The 24,017-nt window shown below is 44.0% G+C and overlaps 1 protein-coding gene across 7 annotated transcripts in view; it reads right to left on the reverse strand.

Annotated features, from left to right (window-relative positions):
* Window positions 1–5,330: 5,330 nt before the first annotated feature.
* Window positions 5,331–24,017, reverse strand: part of HMG20A (high mobility group 20A) — an 87,706-nt gene continuing 69,019 nt past the window's right edge. For all 7 annotated transcript variants that reach the window (XM_090028739.1, XM_090028742.1, XM_090028745.1 and 4 more), the window contains 4 exons: window positions 12,762–12,837; window positions 11,098–11,313; window positions 10,451–10,594; window positions 5,331–8,166 (listed from right to left, as the gene is read on the reverse strand). In XM_090028739.1, the coding sequence (XP_089884865.1) occupies window positions 10,458–10,594; window positions 11,098–11,313; window positions 12,762–12,837 (429 nt within the window). In that variant the 3' untranslated portion in view covers window positions 5,331–8,166; window positions 10,451–10,457. The remainder of the gene's footprint in view (window positions 8,167–10,450; window positions 10,595–11,097; window positions 11,314–12,761; window positions 12,838–24,017) is intronic.

Here is a 24,017-nt window from a genome sequence, read left to right on the forward strand (position 1 = left end):
CTCTCCTGAAAGAGGGGGAGGAGTATGGGAGGGCAGGGGGTAAAAGGAAGTATGTCCAGGTGAATCACCTTGAAGGCAATAAGGTTTAATTTAAAAAACAAAATAAAACACCAAGTGTGAACATAACTAACAGCATGAAAGAATTGGTAAGGGAAAGAGAAAGGTAAACACACTAACAATATACAGTCTTGCTGCATACAGGCTAACAAGATTTCGACACATCAAAGTCTGAACACTGTAAATATGTTCTTAATTTTAAAACTTCTATTTTTACTTGTCTTTTAAAAAAAAAAATCACCCATTTTTAATTTTTTATAGATTCATAGACATTAGAGCTGGAAGGGTCCTTGGAAGATAATCGGGTCCAGCCTCCTGCCCAAGGGGCAGGAAGTCAGCTAGGGTCAAAAGATCAAAGCAAGATATGTATCCCAATGTTTCTTGAAAGCTGTCCAGAGTAGGTGTTTGCACCACCTCTGGGGAGAATCTATTCCAAGCTTTGGTGGCTTGGACAATGAAGAAGTTTCTTCTTATGTCCAGCCTGCAACAGTCACGGAGGATTTTATGACCGTTGGTCCTTGTTATCCTTTGGGGCGCTCTGGTGAACAGGCATTCCCCCAGATCCCGATGCACACCCCTTATGTATTTACAGGCTACCACCAAGTCATCCCTGAGCCTATGCTTTGCCAGGCTAAAGAGTCCCATGGCTCTCAGCCTCTCTTCATAAGGCCTGCACCTGTGCTGGCCCCAGCAGTAAACCCCCCCCCCCCCAGCAATATAAAAACCTGCCCTGACAAGCAACTCAGGGCTACTTGCCCTCAAGAGCTTCTGAGCGCCAGCCAGGTGGTACCTGGGGACACTACCCCTTGTGCCAGCTGGACTGCTGAAGCAGCCCTAACCTGTACCCTCTACCCACCGCTGCCTGGCTGTGACCTGCTGCCACCTGCAACAGCATCCGCCCACTTGGACCCATGGCTGCACACCTGCCAGACCTGGATGGGGTGCCCCCGCTCTGCCATCTGGGCAACTATTGCCCAGATGTGCTCCCTGCAGTGGCCTGCTTTGAACTGTCAAAGTGTGCCCTCTTGGCACCAAGAGGTCCACCACCTCATCTGCCCTCGAGCTAGGTTCCTGGTGCTGGCCCTGGACATGTTCTTCCACCTGGGTCTTGCCACTTGTCTCACCAGCAGAGATCCTGGTGCTCCCTGTTTAAAAATTGCAAATTCTGTGATAAACCCAAATTCTCTCATTAAAATACCCAAAATAGTGTTCTTCCGCTATTAAAATGAAATGCCACTATATAGAGAATGATCAGTTGGGCAATGTTTTATTGATGTATTTACAAGATTAAAGCACTTCGGAAGCCTACCAGTGCCTCTCTCATCATAATAAAATAAATTCTAAATATTTATAAACTTTGGCATTTACTTTTGGGTTTCTTGTCATAAAAAAAAAAAAAAATCAGAGCTGTCCCTACCCCCTTCGTTCACCCAGATATCAGTGCTGCTCAGCACCGCACATGCCAGTGCCCTACCCCTGCCCTTGCCTCTCCCTCTCAACCTGGAGCCTGCACCCCCACTCCTGACCCTCCCAACCATAGCCTAGTACCAGGACATGAATCCGGCTGAAGCTGCCCCACCTGCTGCTTTGTGGCTCTGAGCAGTACCAGCCCTTGCTGTTCTGCTTCCTGCCCCATCCTGGCAATTCTTCAACTTGGGATCAGGGACTGAGCTGGGCCTTTTCCTCCCAGGCTGGCCTCCCCCTGCACAGGCTGCTTTAACAGGACAGGGGGGCTCCAAGCCTGACTGTGGTAGCCTCTCCCACCTGGAGTGCTCCCCTGACCCCTGCTTCTCTGATAGATCTCTGCTGCCACCTTCACCCCTCCCCACCACCCCATCACACCTCCCCAAGCTGGAGACACATGTCCCAGCACTAGTGTAGGCATGGGGCAGGGTTACAGTGTGACAGCTTCCCCTGCAGCCACAGCTCCTGTCCCACCCCATGTAGCCAGGTGGGCACATAAGGTGTGAGATTTGTTGGGGAGATGGGGCTTGTGTGGAGGTTTGGGGTTTGTGGCTGGGTATGTGGGTTCAGGGGTTGGTGGGGTGGCTTGGGGGTGTGAGGTTTATGGGTGGATTGTGGGGGGACAAGGGAGAAGCTGCTCAGGCAGGGTGGGTCCCCCACGCACAGCTCACAGGCTGCTGCACCCCCCACAGGCCCACAACACCCCCCCCCCCCAGCAGCAACAGCCGTTGGGTGCTCAGAGCCCACTGCTGTTAGAGCCTCTCATAGTGCAGTGCAGCCCCAGCCATTTCAGACCCAATGTTGCCTGTGCAGCTGGTCGCAGGTCTGGCCCCGCTTGGCACAGGGCCATGCGCCTTCAGACAGCACTGGAGCTGCTCATGCTGTCACCTGGGGCCTGGCACTGCTTGCAGGGACCATGCATTGTGCCAGGCCAAGTCCTGCCTCCACGGGCCCCATGTGCCATCAGACTGAGCCAGTTCCATGGAGGCCGGACCCAGTCTCACACCACACATGGTCTCTAAAAGTGGTGCTGAGCCCTGGGTGACAGCCTGAGCAGCCCCAGTGCTGCCTGAATATGCACAGCTGCGTGACAACCTGGGCTGGACCCATGACAAGCTGCACAGGCAGTGCCAGGTCTGAGACAGCTGGGGCCGTGCTGCACCATGCTTCTGACAGAAGTGAGCCCTGGACACCCAGATAGCCACTGCTAGGGGGGAAAGGGGGGGGAGCTGTGGCCCTGCAGGGGACCCATACCCCCAACCAGCCCTCCCACAACCCCCACACACCCATAGTCCCCCAACACATCCACAGCCCCACCCCCCACAATCCCCCCAGGCCCACTCTGTACTTACCAGGACAGCACCCAGGTCACACCACAGCCTTGCACTGCTCCTGCTTGCCCCCCGCAAACACAGTGTGCTAGGGCAGCAGAGCCACCATAGAGACACTCTGGCCAGATGCCAGAGCATCTCTGGACATGCAATTTGCGGTGTCATACACAGGTCTGCAGCACTGCAAACTGCACATGTGCACACGTAAGGACACGCCCATTCAGCCCCTACCAATACAGACCAGAAATGGTGGTCAATCTTGCATTAGTGTCAGTTCAGAAGAATCTGCCAACACCATCACACTCAGCCAGTTTTCACATCCATGTAGTGCTGAGGAGTATGGGACAGAAAGTCATATGTTTGCACGAACATCTCATTCTCCTGAGCTCTCCACTCACATTTTCCTCTTCTCTTCTCTTTAAAGTTGTGTCCTAACAGAATCTCAGTGGCATCTGCTGTTCATTATTTATTTTAAGACACTGGAAGTTCTGAGAACCTTCATTGATACTGATGCTGTACTAGTATCTACACAATTTTTAACAACAGGTTGGAGATTGTACTAGATTTTAAAAAGTCAGTCTTTTGCTTCCCTATAGTTCCCAGGCTCAAATATTTACATTTTTATAGCACTGTGGAGCTCATCTGGGCCTCCAGTTACCAAAATACCTATTACTGCAATGGTACTAATCCATTGGCACTGTTTTTAGGATCTGACTTGCTTAAAGACCATATTAATTCTTTTACTAGTTAATAAATGCAGACAGTTCACTATTTATACCAGAAAGCAAACTCCACATGTACATATAAATCTGTAGTTTTTAAATTAAAAAGAGGGCAATGTGTGATTATACCTATGAAATCCCAATGAGAAAATTAAAAAAAGCTGACACTAACAGCAATGAGGAAGGAAGAGAAAAATTATCCAGCATTCACTGAGAGACCATTGCAGAAGAACTGAAGGATAACCTTTACCTCAAGCTGGACTGAATGTATGTTCCAGGTTCCAAGGCAAGTAACACAGCTGAACTTAAGCCAAGTGTAAACCCCATATACACTGACAGGAAACTGCCTAAGGGACAGGAAGAATCTGTGAGCTCTTCCTCAAAAAAAAAAATCTAACCTCCCCCCACTTCCAGTAAAACATTATTCATCACTGCTTTGACCCAGTAACTGCACAGTAAAGAGGGATTAAGAAACAGTAGAAACAACAAGTGGAAGCATTATAATGCGTTAAATTTTTTTAAAAAGAAAGCCTGATTGGCCACCATCTGCAGCTTGATGCCAGAAGCAGGGTTAGCAGCACTGGCTGGAAAAGAAACTTAACTTTGTCTGGCATGATGAACTTCTTGTAGTTTTTTGTTACTTTTGCAGGTGTGCACCAGTCCTGCATTTGCCAGTGATACAGACAGAAAAACACTAGTGGGTGCCCTCATATGAGGGGTACACTGGATGCCCTCCATCTTGCAACTTTTTAAATCTAGAGAAAGGTGTTATGCCAAATATTCATGGTTGAAAGCAAACCTGAAATGAGCACTACCTATTCCAGATATCAGGAGTAGAACCAAGCTTTTTGTTGTAAATATACAGAACAAGTTATCAGACTTGACTGTCATAATAATCAGGTGTGGGCATGGGAATAAACTAAACATATCATTGCCTAAAGCACCGTGACATTGGAATTAATTCTGATGGGAAGAAAATATCCAGCCAGAAGCCTTCTTCATGTTAAGAATATGTTCCCAAAGTAGGAGCCATGCAAGGTTAGAAACTAGTTCACAGTCCAGGGGGCAGAAGGAGAAGACAGGTGGCAGATTCTGGGAGGGACAGGAAAAGAAGTTGAGAGCCAGGGACCACAGCAATATGGAAGGTAATTACAAGAAGGAGGAAAAAATATATAGTGGGGAGAAACTGAGGGAGAGATAAAAAATGAGGACAGAAGGGTGAAGGCAAAGAGACTGAGGCCATGTTTAGTTGACTCAGGTTGGATGACCAAGGATGATATGCTATTCATTGCATAGGGATAACCCCAATATGGATTCAGTCAAACTATTATATCTTAATTGGCCTCACCAGTTTAACCGTGCCTTATACTCCTCAGATGAAGCAAGAAGCTATACTTCAAAGGAAGACATCTATGCACCACTATCTCTTTTCAGTAAAATCCATTTTTGCACAGAAAAACAAAGGATTGGGAACAGCCATCAGTTCTGATAGACAGGGTAAGAGCTGAGCATTCTCCCCCACCCTGGTTTGCACTTCACCTTCACATAAAAATGAATTACTGCCCATCAAGTTGTTCTAAGATCCATTAAAACAACAGAACCTCAAACAGGTACAACGTCATTTGAATGAACAATTGGAGAAACAAACACATTACTGATTTGGATTGCCTAAGTGTTGGTGATTAATGTGGAGTTAACAAAGTCTCTCAGACAAGTAGGCAATGCTGGTTAAGATTTCTCATTAAAATGCAGTTAAAATTGAATCAGAATGGATTCAATGTTGAACAGTTTTAATGAAGCAAATGTCAAGCAAGCACATCAACTTCTTAAAAAACAAAGGAAGTCTAAAAGTTTAATTACAAAAACATTTGTACAGAAAACTTGGCATTTTAACAATTCCAAACACATTAATCCAACAAATGGACTCCATTTTCATGTATTTTTGTTAACATTTTCCTCAGTGAAGAAAGCATCCTACTTCTCTCCTCATCGCCCACCTAATTTTTTTTGTCAGCCAACACACTGAAAAATGTAAACTGAAGTGACACTCATAAAAAACACTGAAAAGGCAAAGCCCATTTTTCATAAGATTAATCAGTGCAGAGATGAAGATTCTTAATAAGACAAAGTAAGACTGCTGGAGAACAAGAACCAAATTTTTCCCTAGCAACTGTGAAATGTAACATGGCATCAGATCTCTCCCTTTTTGTGGGTGGGAGAAATTTGTCAGTCAGTATCCCACAAACAGTAACTACCTCTTTGAATAATCCATCTAAGAATGGCCATGCTTTGTCCAATTGAGATGTATTGGCAACATGCCAAGAGTGGATGGCTGCTTCCAATTTGTTTAAGACACTGCTGTGCGTAACCACTCACACCTTAAATGTAGAGATGTGCAAGGCAGAGGGGCTCAAGGTGGATCAAACTTGGCAGAGGGGCTCAAGGTGGATCAAACTAGGCATTTCATACCAAGTCCTGGAGTCAGTCAGGTACACCACTATACTGATGACAAGTTACCACAGACTGAACTGAAAAACTCAGTGGGCCAACTTTGGCTGAGTTGTACTGTCCAACTGCACAGTAACTGGATGCATGTCTGAGTAGGGGCGAGTGCTTTTTCTTGAGGCACTATTAGCATTCAGGATTTCCTCCCATAACCTCTTGTTCATTATAGAATTCATAAACAGTTCATGCCAACATCAGCAGGTCTTGTGAGTGTTAAAAAATGGAAGTAAATGAAACAAAAGTTGTGGTTCATTTGAATGAACTCTCTCATTTTCAAGACATAAGAAAAATGTCCCTCCATGAAGGAAGACCTGTTGCTCAGCTGTAGTCAAAGCATCAGCAGTGAGCTTAGGAAACCCTGACTCAAATGGCTTTGACTTGGAGGCAGCTTCAGAAAGGTGTGAAGTCTGTCAGTGTAGCATTGGAACCCCCCCCCCCCACTATTTAATCTTCCAGCATAAAACTTAGTCCAATGCCTGCACTACAGATACATGAAAGTCATACTGATTGTACCAATGAGGCCAGGTAATAAAAGCATTCCCCAACTCATAACAGGAAAATCTTTAAGGCCGTCTGAAAGAGAAGCAAGGAAGGTATCATGTAGGAGTGAGAGAATAGTTTATCCATCATAGTAAAGCCCAAAAGTTTCATCATAGTAAAGCCCAAAAGTATCCAATAAGTACACAACAGGAACCTAAATGAATAATCTGGCAGAAATGAAGGGTTGCAAAAATCTGCATAAATTGGTATAGACACTAGATACCTCTATCTTTGATAATGAGATATGGTGCAGCTCAGAAAGTACAGAGCCTAGCAAGCAAAGCAACACTTGATGAGATTAAAAGGCCATTTAGGAATATCGTAAGTACAAAGCTATAGTCTCCATAAATGATGCTTAATAATAAATGTGCAGGGAGTCATGGAATGAACTGTGGAATTCTATGGGAAACCGCTTCCCCGTTAAAACACCTCTCTGCTGTTATAATTTACTTCCAGAGCAATATATGCACTTCTACACATGCAGTTTCTTAGGTGCTACAATACCAGAAGGGTACTGAAAAATGTAATTCCACTGTCTATTTCTCTGTGTTTAAAGAGATACCACTTTGAACACAAGATCACACTTTCATGCTACAGCTCAGAGTAAATTAGACTAAGCAACACAGCAATGGAAAGAAAAGCCACATGTTTTGGTCTCAAAAAAAAGTTGTACTTTTCCTGCAGGCTATGGGGAGCTGACCTTTCACTTTCTCTCTTGATTACCACTGACCTTTTCGGTAGTAAAATACTCCAACAGACATTTTCAAGAGATAAGAACACCAGTCTTGCTGAAAAGCAGGACACTGTACATGAGGGAAAGGTACTTGGAAACCAGAGCTGGGTGGGGGGATGAGAAAAGAGTCCCTCCTTTGAAGCAACTCAGTCATGAAGCACTAACTACATCCAAGACCAGGCAGAGAGGAACCTCACACTGTAGGATGTAGGCAAGCCCAACCCCTTCCCCCAGGGTAATGCTGAAGAGAAGCTTGTTTTGAAGACAGCAGGCAGGGCAGGATGGTACACTAATGAAGACACAGTGTTGCAGTGAAGAACCTAGGTGTTGCTATGCTGAGCACCAATAAACAGGAAAAGGACAGGAGAAGACTGGAAGGGAGGAAGGTAACTCCACAGCTTAAAATTTTAAGACAAAAAAAGAGCGAGAGAGAGAAAACAATGCAACATTTCAAATATCTATTTCCACAACAGAAAGGCTGACTTCACTTTACAGACTGGGAAGGTTCACCTCCAAGGCCATCCAGTCCACTGCATTTGTACTTCCCACATCAAGCAGAAATGACAGGAAACTGAAGATTGCACCAAATTCACATGCTCTGAAAGATCTACATACAGGACAGTTCAGAGGTTTTGCAGGTGGTGCCTGTGGCTTTTTAGGAGCTTTTAATGCACTGAAATGTTTGCTCCAGAAGCAAGCTCTGCAGGCAGGGACCAGGACAAATCCTGCCTCCTACCCCCAGTTTGTTTCCACCATGGCTTCTCATTCCTCAGTGGCTGAATCACTTTTGTTAAGCATCCCTGGGCCACAAGACCTGCAGATGAAACAGAAAAATAAGCAGTAGAAGTGTATACTAATCCATTGAGATGAAACAGGGCTTTGTGGTGATATTTTTGGATGGTTAATTTGAATCTTTCTGTTCTTCGCTCCTTTGTAATAAAACTATTTATTAAGAACTTCAGCCAGCAAGTAACAGCTCAACTCCAAGTATACTGTCCCTGACAAATACTGTAATTGTAAAAACAAATAGCTTTCTGTTAAATTTATAATGTGCTTCTAAACATCAAGAAAACTGCTTGGTCAGCTACAGATGCTATTTGGGAGAACATATTATGTGCAAGCTAACATGGGACACAATGGTGCTGACAATTTACCAATCAGATTCAGTATGTGGCTATTGTTGTTCATTTCTTTTTCTTCTTCTATTTCAAGGTACTCTCTTTTATTCAGAAGTTCTACCTTCTCCTGTGGTTACACCCACACTGACCCCACCCCTCCTCCCTCAAATGATTTTAGCTACTGCCAAGTGAGTGTCAGAGTAATTAATTACATTGTGAGTATCTGGAACATCAGGCCTTGTTGTCTGTACATATTTGTATAATGAAGCTAGGTCAGTATTAATCGCATCTTACAACTGCCTCTTCTACTTTTTCCGGGGGTAAGGGAATGGGAGTTGTATTTTTAACCATAACTGGGGACAAAAAATTTTGGAGCAAAGATTATTTTTCCCAACTGCTTGCAGCTGAATCCAATTTCTTCAAGAGTAAAATATTTACATTTTGAAACCACACAAAATGTCTGCAACTCTTAACAAATAAGAATCCTCCAGAGCTTTCCATGGCAGCTGGGAACCAAAGCCTACAGCAGACACTTTCTAGATTTTAGTAGCCTTGAGTTAGGTTTTTCTGGCAAGGTACTTTAAAGAGAAAACATCCATCTCTGGGCCTGGAGTGCCCTTCCAGCACCTGACTGATAGGAAATCACTTGGCCAGTTACCAGATTCTGTCACAGACACTCCCATCCCCCAGTTCTCTCTCTTTAAGTTTACAGCAGTAATAATTGAAAGCAGTGTGTGAAAATGAGAAGGCTGATGAGCTACTGAAAATCCCAGACCTAGAGCTACAAGCTGTTCCCCTTCATAAATGGAAGCAGTAATGCCACTTATTTATTCTACTGGGAGCTCAGTCATCTCTTAGAACTATAGTCCGTTCCATCTGGCTACCCATTAGAAGGACAATGATCTTTTAGCTTAAGCCATGCTGTAACGGGGAACATTTAATTAATTGCTCTATGCAATATCACAAAAGGTCAGGACCAAGAAGGATGACAAGTCCTGCCTTCATATTTGCAGATAGACCCCGTCCCATCATAACATGGTGAACCAGAGTTTTATTTGCTTTTATACATACCATTCGAAACTCACATTATATAAATTTGTTCTGCATGTATGCCCAAATAATCCAAGCCCGTGTACTTGTGACAACAAAAGCAGGGAAGAGATTCATGTCCAAGGCCTTTGATTCCCAAAAGCTACTCTAGAATCCTGTTACCTCACCATGATGTGCAATATGAGAGTAATGTGGCATGGCAGAATGTGTGTATTTTTTTTGTTTGTATATTTTTCAGCGAGTCTCCTATTAGGATTTTCCCAGCTAGTCAGCCGCAAAACAAAATGTGCAGAATCGCGATCTCTATAGTACTACATATATAACCATAAGATCATCAACACCCAGTAAATGTTATGGGTGGATCTGACTCAGTATAACTGAAATCTTTTTACCCACACATCTTCAGATACAAATGATCTTGACATGTAACCAATTTGACAGTCTGTACATGTTATGGATTTGATAGCTGCAAGATGTTAAGTAGCCGTGAATTAGCTGGCGTACAACATTTTTAAGATAAAAGGCTCTTTCATTGATTATCAGAACCAATGCTTTTTGTGGAATTCTTCAGATTCACCATGCTTAAGGGAAACAATATTTTTCTGCATTATCATTTTCCATAGCTTTACTAGCTAGTAGGTCATACATGTGAAGGAATATTTTTCCTTTTCTCTTTTCCTTTGGCAATCTATTCCATACTATTCACTTGACATACCAGTCAAGGTGCGAAATGATCTTGCAACCCTGCCAAGAATTTATGTACGAGTCAAGGATTGAATTTTCTAAGTAAAAAATAGGAGATGTACATCCAGTTCCCACTGAAAATAAAATGGGGTGGAGCATCTAACTACCTTTTGTGGTTTTGACAAAAACATCTCTCAAGAGATACAGTGCTGGCAAGCAAACCAATCTGAAGGAGGGAGTACTTACCCAATCACTAACGTTCAAGTCGGTTTACCACTTCTCGGACTGTGGCTATGAGGTTCTCATTCTCCTGTGGGTTAGCCAGGATAATACTGTGCAGTCTATTCATGTATGAATCAATGGTTTCCATTGTAGGGGTCTCTCCAGTGCCTATAGTAAATATAACAGAACAAAGGGAAAAAAAAACCACAGGACATTTAGATGACTGCAGAAATACCAAATATTACCTACCATTCCAAGGAGGATTAGTGTTAAAATGGAAACATACTCCATGGGGGAAAGTTGTTAGAGCCAAAGTAATGTAACTAAAGCACAGTATAAATCATTAGCAACAAAACAAAGTGCTACATAGCTGTATGGTACCATTCATGGATTCCTGTGACAGACTAAGTGGGACTATCAGTTCCCCACTACCACTTAAGAAAAGAAAATTCCCAGCACAGAGCAGTAATGCTAACATGTTCCAGCACTGGGACAAGGCAGAGTTAACTCCATACAGCTCCTTGCACTCATTATCAGGGTTCCAACATCCAGCAAAGACAAGGCACAGAAATAAATCTACATCACAGAATAGGAACAACTCAATGTGCCATACAACAAACAGCAGTTTGGCTTAACCATGGACAAAGGGTATTCAGAAGGAAAAGGATTACCTGGCAGTGGGACTCCAGCAAAGCTGCTGGTAAGTGCCTGCCTCAAGGTCTCGAGGTGCTGCTGCAGCACTGTGTTCCGGCTGCGCTCCTGTATCACATCTACCTCCAGCTTCTCTACTGCAGTGCGCATACTTTCCACATGCTTCTGCAGGGCAGCATTTCTTTCCTCAAACTCCATGTTGGATTTGCGCAGCTGCCGCAGCTCTGCCTCACGGGCTGTGAATACCCCCACCAAAAAAAGAGACATGAAATGTACCTATAAAAATTACCCCAGTGATTGCTGAAGAGTAAAGCAGAATGCTCCAAGGCATCTGCTCAGCTAAAGATGATTAAAAGAATGAATGCAATTTTGGGCTACAAATGAAAAGGTATCACTCCACAGAGCAGGGAGTTGATAGAACCCAGACTATGTCATACAGGTCAGAGTCTTTTAATATCCAAGGGATAATGACAACTTAGAGAGTTCAGAGCAGAAGAAAAAAAATGAATAGGGCGATTGATTTAGGACAGGGGCTGGCAATTATTTTGGGCAAAAGGCCACTTAGTGAGTTTTGACAAGCCATCGAGGGCCACATGACAGGCAGCCCAGGGCAGATAAATATTAATTTTCTAAATTTTTTAGGGGCCCTGCAGGCCAGATACAATGGCCTGGCAGGCTGCATCTGGTCCCCAGGCCGTATTTTGCCCACCCCTGATGTAGGAAGTAAGATTAGAAGAACTATTGTGAACATGTTCAGTCCAGTATAGCTTAGCAATATAAGGACAAGAGGACTAGCAACATGACAGTCATCTAGGATCTCTTTACACATGCTTTGGAGTGGAGGTGTGGCACTTTAATTAGAGTGGCTCTCAGGAGCCACTTTAATTAAAGTGCCCACCATGTCTCATGTATTCAGTGTCCTGTACTTTAAAATGGTGGCAGAGGTACTTTAAAGCTTGTTGAATGAGTTTTAATTAGTGAACGTGCCCTTGCTGCCATTTTGAAGCATGGGGACACTGAATACATATAACGCTGAGGCTGCTGGAGCGTGCTTATTAGCACATTCCAGCAGACTCCGTTAAGCAAGTCTGTTCCAATGTGTTCTCATTAGGACACATCGGAGCAGGCATTGGGCATGTGCACAGGTGCCCCTTAGTATCAGAAGGATATACATCTAAGTTGAACATGAGGAAAAATGTCTGAAGCTTGAAATCTATTAGATTGTGGCATTATCTTCTAAGGAAACTGGCAGAAACCCCATCATTATGGGCTTGTAACAATCCAAACAAATACAGAAATGGAAAATATTTTGTAGGAATGGTTTTGGCCATAGGTTACAGCCTAGGTGATTTACTTGGCTTTCCCCAAATTTAATTTCAGTGACTGTTAATTAAATCTTACTAGCATCTCCACTCTACGCAACAATTCTAGCTAGGGAAGTCATGGACATTAGCATCTCTCAATTTACCTACAGCTTGTACCCATTCTCAGCAGGAAAATCTGGAATGGCTGTCTACTCATCATGTATACTTGTAAAAGGTATGGTATCTACACTAACACACTGAACCATGGAATTTCATTCATGTAAAGTGTTCTGCCACCACCGCTCTCCTTCCCCAATATTTCAGCTGGATTGACAGTTCTGTGACAAAGCTGCTAGAAATAGTGTTTGAATTTAATTCACCTTTACTATGATTCAGGAACTCTTCTGTGAAGATTGGAATATCAAAAACAGATCTTTCCTTTGTGTCTCCTTCCTTCTGCAGGGAGAAAACAAGACATGGTTAAAAGCTAACCTTTGACATCAAATACATCTACCAAGCTAATGATTAAGATAGTGGAAATTCATCTGTGTGTCTGATTTCCTTAAATTAGCCACAGGGCAAACCAAGGAATAGGTGGACCAGTTTTATGCTGAACACATACCGTATTTTTCGGACCATAAGACGCACTTTTTTCCCCTCAAAAGTGGGGGGAAAACGAGGGTGCGTCTTATGGTCCGAAGGTGTGTGTCCCGGGGAGACGGGGCGGAGCTTGCCCGCGGAGGCGGCGGAGCCCGAGCGGGACACCCGCCGCTTGTTTATGCCGTGTCCCGGGGAGACGGGGCGGAGCTTGCCCGTGGAGGCGGCGGAGCCCGAGCGGGACACCCGCCGCTTGTTTATGCCGTGTCCCGGGGAGACGGGGCGGAGCTTGCCCGCGGAGCCCAAGCGGGACATCCGCCGCTTGTTTACACTGGAAGCCGGCGCCCGTGCCGGTGACCGGGAGCTGGCAATAAAAATGGCCGGCCACCGGCACACATAGTCTCTCCTGCCATAAAAACTGGGTGCGTCTTATGGTCAGGTGCGTCTTATGGTCCGAAAAATATGGTACTTAAAAAAAATACAATGGGTTTCAAAGGTTTACTGGAGGCATGAGTTTAAAAAAAAATTTTAAAAAAGAAGCTTTGAGTCAAGGATCCAGACATATGATTTAATTCACAACAAACTTTTACCCTATAGTAAATGTACATTATACAACACTTCAATACTTTATTCATACCATAATTACTCAAATAAAAGAGAAGGTTTTTCCCCCTGAAAGAGCATAAGGGAAAAGATGCTCCTTGTCTTACATTTGCATCCAAGGAAACCACATTAAATATATTTTCTATTATTAAACTACTTCCAAAAGCAGCATAAATTCACTAATGGAAAGCAACTATAAAGTTGATAAAATACATTCAACACTGAGCAGGACTATTAAACACATTAAGCAAACATATTGACGAGAACGGTTTTTTTTTTTTGTCTGTAGTCCTTTAAAAGAAGGCCGGGGGTAGGGGGGGTACAATTACTCTGCTGGAAGGGGATGAACACCAGACCTGGAGGTACTGCAATACTCAATGAGCACCAGGAGGGCCAGAACCAGCCCCGACACCCTCTCCTTGGTGCCAAAAATGGTTGTTCTCATACAGAAAGCCAAGATGCTGATGAGAACATTTTCATTTATTAAACTAGCCAATTGTCCTTCATGAATGAGATTAAAAGTAACCAAGGAGTTTTTACATGGATGCCACCTCCCCCCACCCACCCAGCCTTCGGGCCAACCATGTAAATATTCCCTGCACTGCTGCTGCCTCCTCATCCAGGCACTGCACAGGGGCTCCCCCCGTCTGCCCGCCTCCACCTCTTCCACTGAGCAGCAGGGCCCCCCCCCCCCCCCCAGTCTTTCCCCCCATCCCTGCCAGCTGTTGGGTGCGTGTGCACCTGCCTCTGCCTGGCCCTGTGCAGCCAACCACTGCCCACCCTCTCAGCTGCACAAGCAGTTGACCAAAAGTGTTATGGATGGAGACACACAGAGTAAGCCCTTTATTATATTAGAATTTATTTATTTTACAAATTTTATTAAAAACACACTTATCACCAGGGATCTGGGTTTTCTGTTTCCCATGGAAAAATGGAAAAAAAAATATGGCTTTTCCCTTTTAACCAAGAAAAACACAGACTTCTCATTTTAATGGAGGAACACATGGATTTTCCACTTTTGCAAAGAGCTCTTTGCAGGGAGTCAGAGTTCCAGCCTGGAAAGGGCTGGGGAGAGTGGGAGGAGGGTGGTCAGGAAAGGTGCGCCATGCATGTGTGTGCACATACACATGCATGTGGCAGAAGGTCACCTCTGTTTCTCCCCAAGAACTCTGCTGTGACAATTTGGTTAAGATGGGCCCTGAAGAGGGAACATACTTCACCCTATCTCTTTAGGTAACCTGAGCTGGATACATTCCTGAGGGAGGGGGGAAACCTGCTCACTCTGCCTACATGACTGGCATCATATACCTGGGTGAGGGGCTTGGATTCCCTAGGGAGCTAGGAACTGCCAGTGTGCCCAGCAACTAGTGATGCATTTCAAACTGGTTGGCTGACAGCCAACAGGTGCTGGCTTCCATTGGACCAGGTAAATGAGGTCATAAGGGCTATATAAGTTAAAGACTGCCCAGGAGGAGGAGGCAGCAGCCATGAGGAAGACAGAGAGAGAGAGAGAGAGAGAGGAGCTGGACAATCTGAAACTTGCTCTCTCTCTCAAAACTCATGATCAAGGAACTGCCTGCCACCAGAGGGAATCTCTACCTGCCTCTGGATGATACTTGTGAGTAAGCTACCTGAGATCTAACTAGATATGTAGCTTGCAGTAACTCAGATGCGTGATCAAAGGCTACCCAGCTATGCCAGTTTGCTCTATGGGATTTCTCTGATATTGCTCTACTCTGGACCTTATTGCAACCCACCCCTTGTAACCAATAAAGTTCTCCTTTGTACCTAGCGTGGGAGACTTATTGGGAGTGGGTCTAGATTATGCCTTGAGGTCCCCTTGGTTCAGCTGACTAAGGGAGACCACTGCTTGTGCTTCCCACTGAGAGAAGCACCCCCAAGTGCCTGAAGTGAGTCAAGTACCTTCAAGGGCTACTAGGCCTGTGTTTTCCAGGGTGCACAGAGCCAGAATAAAGCTCAGCCTTGGGTGGTGGCAGTTTTTATCCCAGGCTAGTGGGTGTGCTCCAGAAAGAGGAATTGGCCAGACATGAGGCACCCCCAAGGGAGGCACTTAGAGCCTGGAAGGTGGTTGGTCGCAGTGGGGAGGGTGGCTCAACACAGGAGCATCCCCTGCTGGCCTGCCACAATGCGCATGGCCACCAGGCAGCCTGGAGAGCAGATCCCGCAGCTAAGTCTGGCGGGGTGGGGGTGCTGAATTGAGCCCCCTCATAGTGAGCGAGGGAGATGGGCAGGGATGGGGCTGTGTCCTGGGGAGCAAAGGGGGCAGGGGGGGGATCTCTGATTTTTCCATGATAAAAAAACCCAGAATCAAATACCAACATTTATATGCAGTTAGAATTTACTGTATTATAGTGATTGGGATACTGGTAGGCTTCCAAACTGCTTTAACATTGTAAATATATCAATAAAACATTGTGTTCAATTGATACTTACACACACACACACACACACACACACACACACACACACACACACAGGGTTTCTCAGCTAGTGCGCCATGGCACAAAAGGGTGTCGTCAGAAGTGAACATGCGTGCTGTGGAATTTTGCCATGGCAATGAGCTACAATAGGTATGAGGATGGGGAATACATTAAAAGGTGTGCTGTGAAAAATTTTATTCATGTAAGTGTGCCTTGGGTTGGAAAACACTGATACACACACAAACACTCCCCCCCCCCCCCAATATTAGTGGCATTATATTTTAAGTATGGAATTTGGGGGTTTTGTCAGAGAATTTGTGATTTTTAAAATCAGAAAATATGTGTTTTTTAATCCGAGAAAACCAGAATCCCTATTCATCACCCTGTACTTACAAAGCTACACGTATTGAGCATCCTTCTTTTACCAAGGTGTCATATCTCAGAAAAACTACATATTGAAAAACATACAACTCCATATCTTTGGAAATCCCTCACAGTTGAGGATGATCATCTTATCTGTGTGTCTGAAGAAGAGGCCTCGCTGGGATTGACAGACTCTACTGCAGCTCCAACATGTGTTTCTATATGGGGTGGATGGTGCTGGATTCTTGATTTGGTCCACAATGTGCTGTTTCTGCTGCTCTCGCTTTTCAATCTCCTGTTGTCATGAGAATTCAAAGTACAGTAAAAGCTGCACTATCCAGGATCTTACAAGCTGGCATGCTCCACTAACTGGCATGCTGACTTGTAAAATAAAGTGACACCGGAAGTGCCCACCGCAGCACTTCCAGTTTCTCCGAGCCCCCACAGCCTGGGGCAAAGCAGCCTGCGCTGCCAAGCCCCCATGGCCCAAGGACATAAACAGGCTGTGCGGGGCCATGCAGGGCCTGCTTCCCTGTCCCATGGGACCCACAGGGCCCGTGGCGATGCCATGGAAGGGGTGGAGGGATGCCCCAGATGTGGTGGGAGAAGTGGCAGCTGGGGCCGCTCAATTAATCAGCATATTTTGTTATCTGGCATCCCCCATTCTTGGGATGGACTTGGGCAATAGTCTCCAGCGAGTCCACACTGATGTTGCATTTTTTAAAAGATGTCCTTGAGGACATCCCTGAAGTGCTTCTCTGCCCTCCTCTTGACCAGGCACCTTGGCTGAGCTGGAAGAATAAAACTCACTTCAGGAGTCTGGAGTTGGACGTCCAGCTGACATGACCAGCCCAACAAAGTTGATGTCAGATGATCATTGCCTCAATACTGGTGGTGTTTACTTGCAGGAGGACACTAAAGTTGGTGCATCCATCTTCCCACTGGATTCAGAGGATCTTCCTCAGGCAGAGCTGATGGTACTTCTCCAACAACTTTAGATGTCTCCTGTATGTTTTCTCAGCATTGTACAGCAAAATAGGGATCGCAACTGCTTGATAAAACATGAGCTTGGTTTCAGATCTGATGTCACAATCTTCAAACACCCATTTCTTCAGGTATCCAAAGGCTGCATCTGCACATTTGAGGCAATGTCGGATTTCTCTGCTGACGTCAGCCTTCTGTGAGAGATGGGGTATGGGAAATATTTAACGTTCTCCAGTCTCATCGTTGATCTGGATTACTGGAGCTGTGGACTGTCTATTAGGAACTTGTTGGAGGAGGACCTTAGTTGTCTAAATAATAAGCATCAGTCCCATTTCTTTGTATGCCTCAGTAAAGACGTGATTGCTTAAAGGTCTGCTTCTGAGTCGGTATGCTGTAGCGTGTGCTCGTGTTCAATGATTGAGGTCAGGGTCATCTTGGGTTTTGGCTCCGAGTCGGCCAAGGTTAAACAGCTTACCATCTGCATTCAGTTTAGCTCCACTCTGGCTGGAAGCTTTTTGGTGGTCAGATGTAGCATTACAGCAGGAATATTGAGAAGTGTTGTAGTGATGATGCAGCCTTGCTTAACACCCATTTTAACCTCAAAGGGATCTGTGATGGATCCAATACTGCGAACCACCACTCACATACCATTGTGGAGCAGGCAGAGAATAATGACAAATTTTAGTGGGCATCTGTACTTCAAAAGGATCCTCCACAACACTTCTTGGCTGACAGAGCTGAAACCTTTTATGAGGTCAGAGAAAGCCATGTAGAGGGGCTTATGTTGCTGCCAGCATTTTTCTTGCAGCTGGCAAGCTGTGAAGATCACAGCAATCATGCCTCTTGATGACCTAAAACCCATACTGAGATTCCAGTACAAGCCCCTTTTTCTACCACTTCTCCTCCCCTTCCTTTCAAGTCTCTTCCTTGTCTCAATTAAATGTATTATTTTGGTTTGTGCAGCCCCAGCTTCAGGCAATCTCGTTCAGTGAAAGCCAACCCCTTAAACACCCAGAGGTTTCTGACTTTCCATAAGCTAGTTTTAACACATGCTAATAAAGTCCTCAAAAGTTTCCACTGGTCCCTTTGGTATGAATCCAGTTAGTACCATCTCCCACACTAACAACAGGCTTATTTTGGTAACACTCAGAAAGCAGCAGACCCTTTTCCACATTCCCTTTGCACATATGCACTCCCAAAACGCATCCCACTGCTGCTTCTTCCCGCATCTCTCCCTTTGGCACCCTGATGAGCTCATCAAGCCCTATCTGTATTGCATCTCTCTCACTGGCAACATATTTCTTACAATAATCCATGCTAGATCAGCATGCTGCCTTTTTCATAGTCTACCCACCACTGCTCCCCACATCTTTACTTGTTCTTCTGTGAAGTTTCCCACCAGCACCATCTTGTCTCTCTCTCTCACTGCTTCCATCAAGTTCTTATGATCCTTCAGGACCTCCAGTCCTACCTTTCCTATTTTATACTTCTGCATGCAACTTTCTATCCTGGTGTAATGAATCAGGGGTTGCCACACCCATGGACTCTTTAAAGAGGTCTGATATACTCCCCATTTCCCCAAAACTGCAGCTGCATGAAATTGGGTGACACACTGCTTTCTCCTCTCCTTCCATCACCACTGTGCATACTGCGTTTGCATATTTCACACAGATGAACAATTTCAAGGCCCCCATCCTCCCATCTCCCTTGCTCTGTACAGTTCAGCTCTGGCCAGCCTCTCTCTTTTGGCATTTCAGAAGAACACACATATCTCCCTCTGTACTTTTGCTATCTGCCACCATGTCAATGGGAATACAGTTCCTATATATAAAATAATCAGCAGCACATCTTTAAACACTACTTTTCCAGCAAAGGACAGTATCCTTCTGGACCATAACCAAAGTATTTGCTGTAGCCTTGCTGCCACTTTTTACCCTTCCCATGCCACTTTTTACTTTTCCCTTCAGCATCCATAGCGCTCTGATTTCTCTCTCTCATTTGAAGGCCCAACTTCTCCAAGTCCCTCCAGTTCCCCACTCCTATTATAGTACTTTTCAATCACTTTTGTTTAGCCTCCTTTGCTTCTCCATATTCTGATGTGTTTTAACATCCTTTCCATTAAAAGTCTATCTCTAACCACTACATTTATCGCAACCAATATAGTATGCATTTTACCTCTTTCCCCTCCCAGTATCTTTACTCTGCTTATGATCTTATTTGTTCTTATTCTTTGTGCTAACAGTTCCATGCCATACAAAAACAGTAGCAGCAACAGGGGGCACCTTTGTCTTACCTCTGTATGGATTTTAAAGACCCTATCTAGGCTTCCATTAATTTGGACTTGATTCTCCACTTCTCTATACAATAACCTTATCAAACACCATTTTTTCTGGTAACCCCATTTTTTCTAGAACTTTGAATATGTAATCATGATCCATTCTATCATATGCTTTTTCTAAATCTACGTTTGCTATAACTCTGCTTGTTTTCCTCTCTTGGATATGGGAGAGTGTATCTCTAATCACTCTGATCATTTTGGAGATCCTTCTACATTGTAGTGAGCATACTTAGTCTTCATGTATTATCTTCTGGAGGTTTTTCCTGATCCTCAAAGCCAGCATCTTAGCCATTAACTTATAGTCCATATTAAGGAATGTAATCAGTCTCCAGTTTTTCAGGAGTTCCTTCTCCTCTTTCTTGAATAGTAAGATCACATCGCCTCTTGTAGAAATCTTTCCCTGCTTCTCCTGTTTCTGCTAGTTCCCTGAAAACTTCCACTATATCCCTCCCTACCCAACTTCTTGTAAAATTCTATAGGCAGTCCATCTACTTCTAGTGATTTCCTTCTTTTAAAAAGGTCCTGTAAGTTTCTGTATGCTTATCTTTTCTTCCATCTTCTTTACTTCCTCCTTCTCTAGTTTCTCTTCAATTTTTTCCAAGAAATCCTTCATCTTCTTCCTATCTGTTTCCTTCTTATGGTATAGCTCTTCATAAAATCTTCTTGTCACCTCCAACACCTCCTCCTGCTTTTCCACCCAGGTAACACCTTCTTCCCGTGCTGCTTTAAGCTCTCCTTTTGACATCTTCACCCTGGCCAAGAAGTATCAAGGCCGTTCTCCATTTTCTCCCACCCCTTGTGCCAAGAACATTTTCTCTCTCATCTTTCTTTTGAACCAGATTTCCATCTTGTGCCTTGTTTCTTCTAGCTCTTCTTGTATCCATTGTCTTCCTTTAGGAGCTCCTGCATCTTTATCTGCAGCTCTCTTACCTTTTCTGTTCTTTTCCCCCACACATCTTTGGTCTTCCTTCCTGAAGAATTCTCCCATTCTCTTCTTCACCATCATTCATTATTCTCTGGTACTCCCAAAATATTTCTTCAGTGTTTGCCACTTCTCATACTGTCTCATGGAGACTTGATATCTCCCTTCATCTTGTAATAGCCACATATTTAATTTCCACAGTCCCTTCCCTTCTCACAAGGCTCTTACCAAGACTCACTTCCAGCTTCAACATCCAGTAATTACTAAAAGCCACATGAATAGTTTCTTAATTCCTTATCTCTATTTCTTTTGATAGAAACACAAAGTCAATTCTTTACTGTTTCTTTCCACTGGGGTCTGTTCTAGTGAAAACTTTCTCCCCGTCCACACATCTCTCAGCAACTCTTCTTTTATTATGTTTGTTAACAGCCTGCATGAGCTGTCTAAAGCTTTGTTTCCTCCTTCCCCAGTTCCATCCCCCACTTTTATTAGACAATTGAAGTCTCCCATTATCACGTGTGGCCGCCCTCCAGCCACATAAAATACTAGATTTTTAAGCACTGCATTCCTTCCCTCGCTTTCCAGTGGTGCATAGACATTGAAAAGTTCTAATTCTGTTCCCCCAACTGATAGCATAATTCATTGCAATCTGCCACTCATTACTTCTTCTACCCACTTTGCTCTCAGCTCTGGGTTCTTGAATAATATTGTTACCCCTGCCACTTCATTGTCATTTGTCCCTGACCTCCAAGATGGTCTCCATCTCCACCTTTTCTTAAAGCATTTATAATCCCTCTCCCCTGGTATCTGGCTACAAACATATGTAGCCAGATTATGCCTACTCTTACTTGGTTCAACACTGGTTCAATAAGTTCCCATCTTTTTCTTGTTAAGATACTCCTGACGTTAAGAGGAACTTTTGTCAATACCATTTATACTAGTTTTAAAATGTGTTTGCCTGTCCATTTAAAATTGGTCTGTGCTTACTTTGAGCTGAGTGCACCTGTAACTTCAAGGTTTGTCTGCGCTACTGCATAAGGTAGCCGACTCCTTCCCCTTCTTCACCTCACATTCCTGTAGCCTTTGCAAGCTGCCAGATCACTGTCGCATTTGTGTGTGCATGCATACATGTGTGCACATGTTTTGCAAAAAAAAAATTATACTATGAAATTATCCTATGTATAAACAGGTACAGAAGTGCTGCTTAAAAGTATGTTTATGGAGTACCTGTGCTAAAACTTGCAACAGGCTCAAAAAAAGGTAAGATGCATTAATTTTGGATGAACTAAGTCTATAGGTACTAGGGGTGCACAAAACAGGCCATATTCAATTCGGATTCAGCCCAAATCGGGGACAGTGATTCGATTAGTTGATTCGGATCACTGTCCCCGATTTGATTCGGCTGAATCTGAATCTGAAGATTCAATGCTGATTTGGAGAATCAGTGATTCAGCCATAGACATAGCTTTAAATGTTTTTTCTACATACCTCGAGGTATAGGCGTGGCTTGTAAGCTCTGCAATGCTGGGGCAGACAGAGTGTCCCACAGGAGTTCAGGGTGGACCCTGTGTACTCGGCAATGAACCCAGAAGTGGACCAGAAGAACGTCTGGTCCACTTTTGGATCCGCTGAGGAGGTTCCCCCATGGCCTCCGGCTTCATGACTGGCTGCAGGGGGACCCTAGGTAACCCCCCAGACCCAGGAGGCACCAGTTGCTGATTGGGGGGGGGGGGGGGGGGGGCTCCTCCTGTATACTCCCTGGCAGACCCAGAAGTGCTTCTGATCCACTTCCGGGTCTGCTGCCACTCCTGTGGGATGCTCCATCCACCCTCGCATCGCAACATTGACAATCCGCCTGGTACCTTGAGGTATATAGAGAAAACATTTAAAGCTATGTCTACATCCGAATTGCGAAAATGTTTTGATTCGACTCGGACGGTTCCGATTTGATTTGGAGGGAGTAAAGGGTCTTCCGATTCAATTTGGATTGGACATTCGGCCACTGAATCAGGCCGAATCTCCACAGAATTGAATCAGGGACCGAAGCTTCGCGTAGCCCTAATAGGTACCCACATAAGCAAATTACTACAGACATGTTTATTTCTAAGTCAGTGTTTTCAGATTTACTCCTCACTTCCATGTGCTCAAGGAGAGTAAGGTCTGACAGTCAGGATGGGGGGTGGAAGTACAGCAGAGGGCAAGGGAAGAACTGATCCCCCCCAATATATATTTTCCCATGCTGTGGCAGTGAGAGGGGGACAAGTTCAAGGCAAACCTCCAGTAATTACTTTCTATACCAGGAACATTATAACACATTTATAAATTTTTCATACATAGAATTACTGGGGAGTCATCTGATATTAGGGTTCATTTTAGATTTGAGTAGTTACTGTATTTTATTTAAATTCAAAATTTATTTGAGGAAAAACATGGACAGAAAGCTTTACAAAGGAAAGATCATAAAAGATGATTGTTACAGTTAGTTTCACGGCTCTCCATCTTTGAACATCAATGCTTATATGTAGAACCTTACAGTAAAGTAGCAGAAGGAATTGTCAAAAGAAACGTGGAACTTTACAGCAGATCTTAAAAGATCCACATTTCTGACAAGAGTTACCTAGTACTTTAATTGTGTCCTACAATTAAAGTATTAGGTAGATTAGTATTTCAGACAGTTCCTTGCCACAAATGAAAATACAGGTAGTGGTATATTATTCATGAAAATTTTCATGGGAAACTACTTGTAAGTAACAAGGGCAGGTGTGCATACGTGTGTATGAGTGTATGTGGGCACAAAACAAAATTCTGCTGCCATGTACAATTCACTTCTCCAGAGCATGGCATAGTTAAATGTAAAATTAATGTTGTGATCTGTATCACTGTAGGGGCAACTTCCAACATTCAGGTTTTGGTCCCCTGAAGAGCCAAGTTCTGTAAGAGCAAGCCTGGAGAATCTACCACTACTAGCATCTCTCCCCCAAAGACTAGAGGCAAAATGTTAACAGTGTGCTTAGTGCTGTACAAGAGCCAAGATTCCATTGTGCAAATACCTGTGTTTTGCAAGGTAAAATTACATTTTAAAAACCGCATTGCAGATTTTGTTAAAGAAAAAAAAAGTACTCTTTATGTTCCAAAATTTTCAGGTAGGTTTGTAGCATACAATTAAACAGCTGTCACAACTTTCCCAAGAGGTGGCTACATTTCAGTGTTAATGGAAGTGATCCTAACCCATGGTGTGTGCCAAGAATTCTGTAGAATACAAGGTGGTATATCATTGAAAAAAATTCTTTTTATAAAATTTAAGATAGAAAAATCTGCATTTTCTTCACAGACTTTTGAACAGTAGATTAAGTTCAATATTTTTAGTGATGCTTGAGTCATAACTTTT

The sequence above is a fragment of the Crocodylus siamensis genome, chromosome 15, assembly GCF_052110815.1.
Source record: "Crocodylus siamensis isolate JL-2025a chromosome 15, ASM5211081v1, whole genome shotgun sequence".
NCBI classification, from domain to species: Eukaryota; Metazoa; Chordata; order Crocodylia; family Crocodylidae; genus Crocodylus; species Crocodylus siamensis.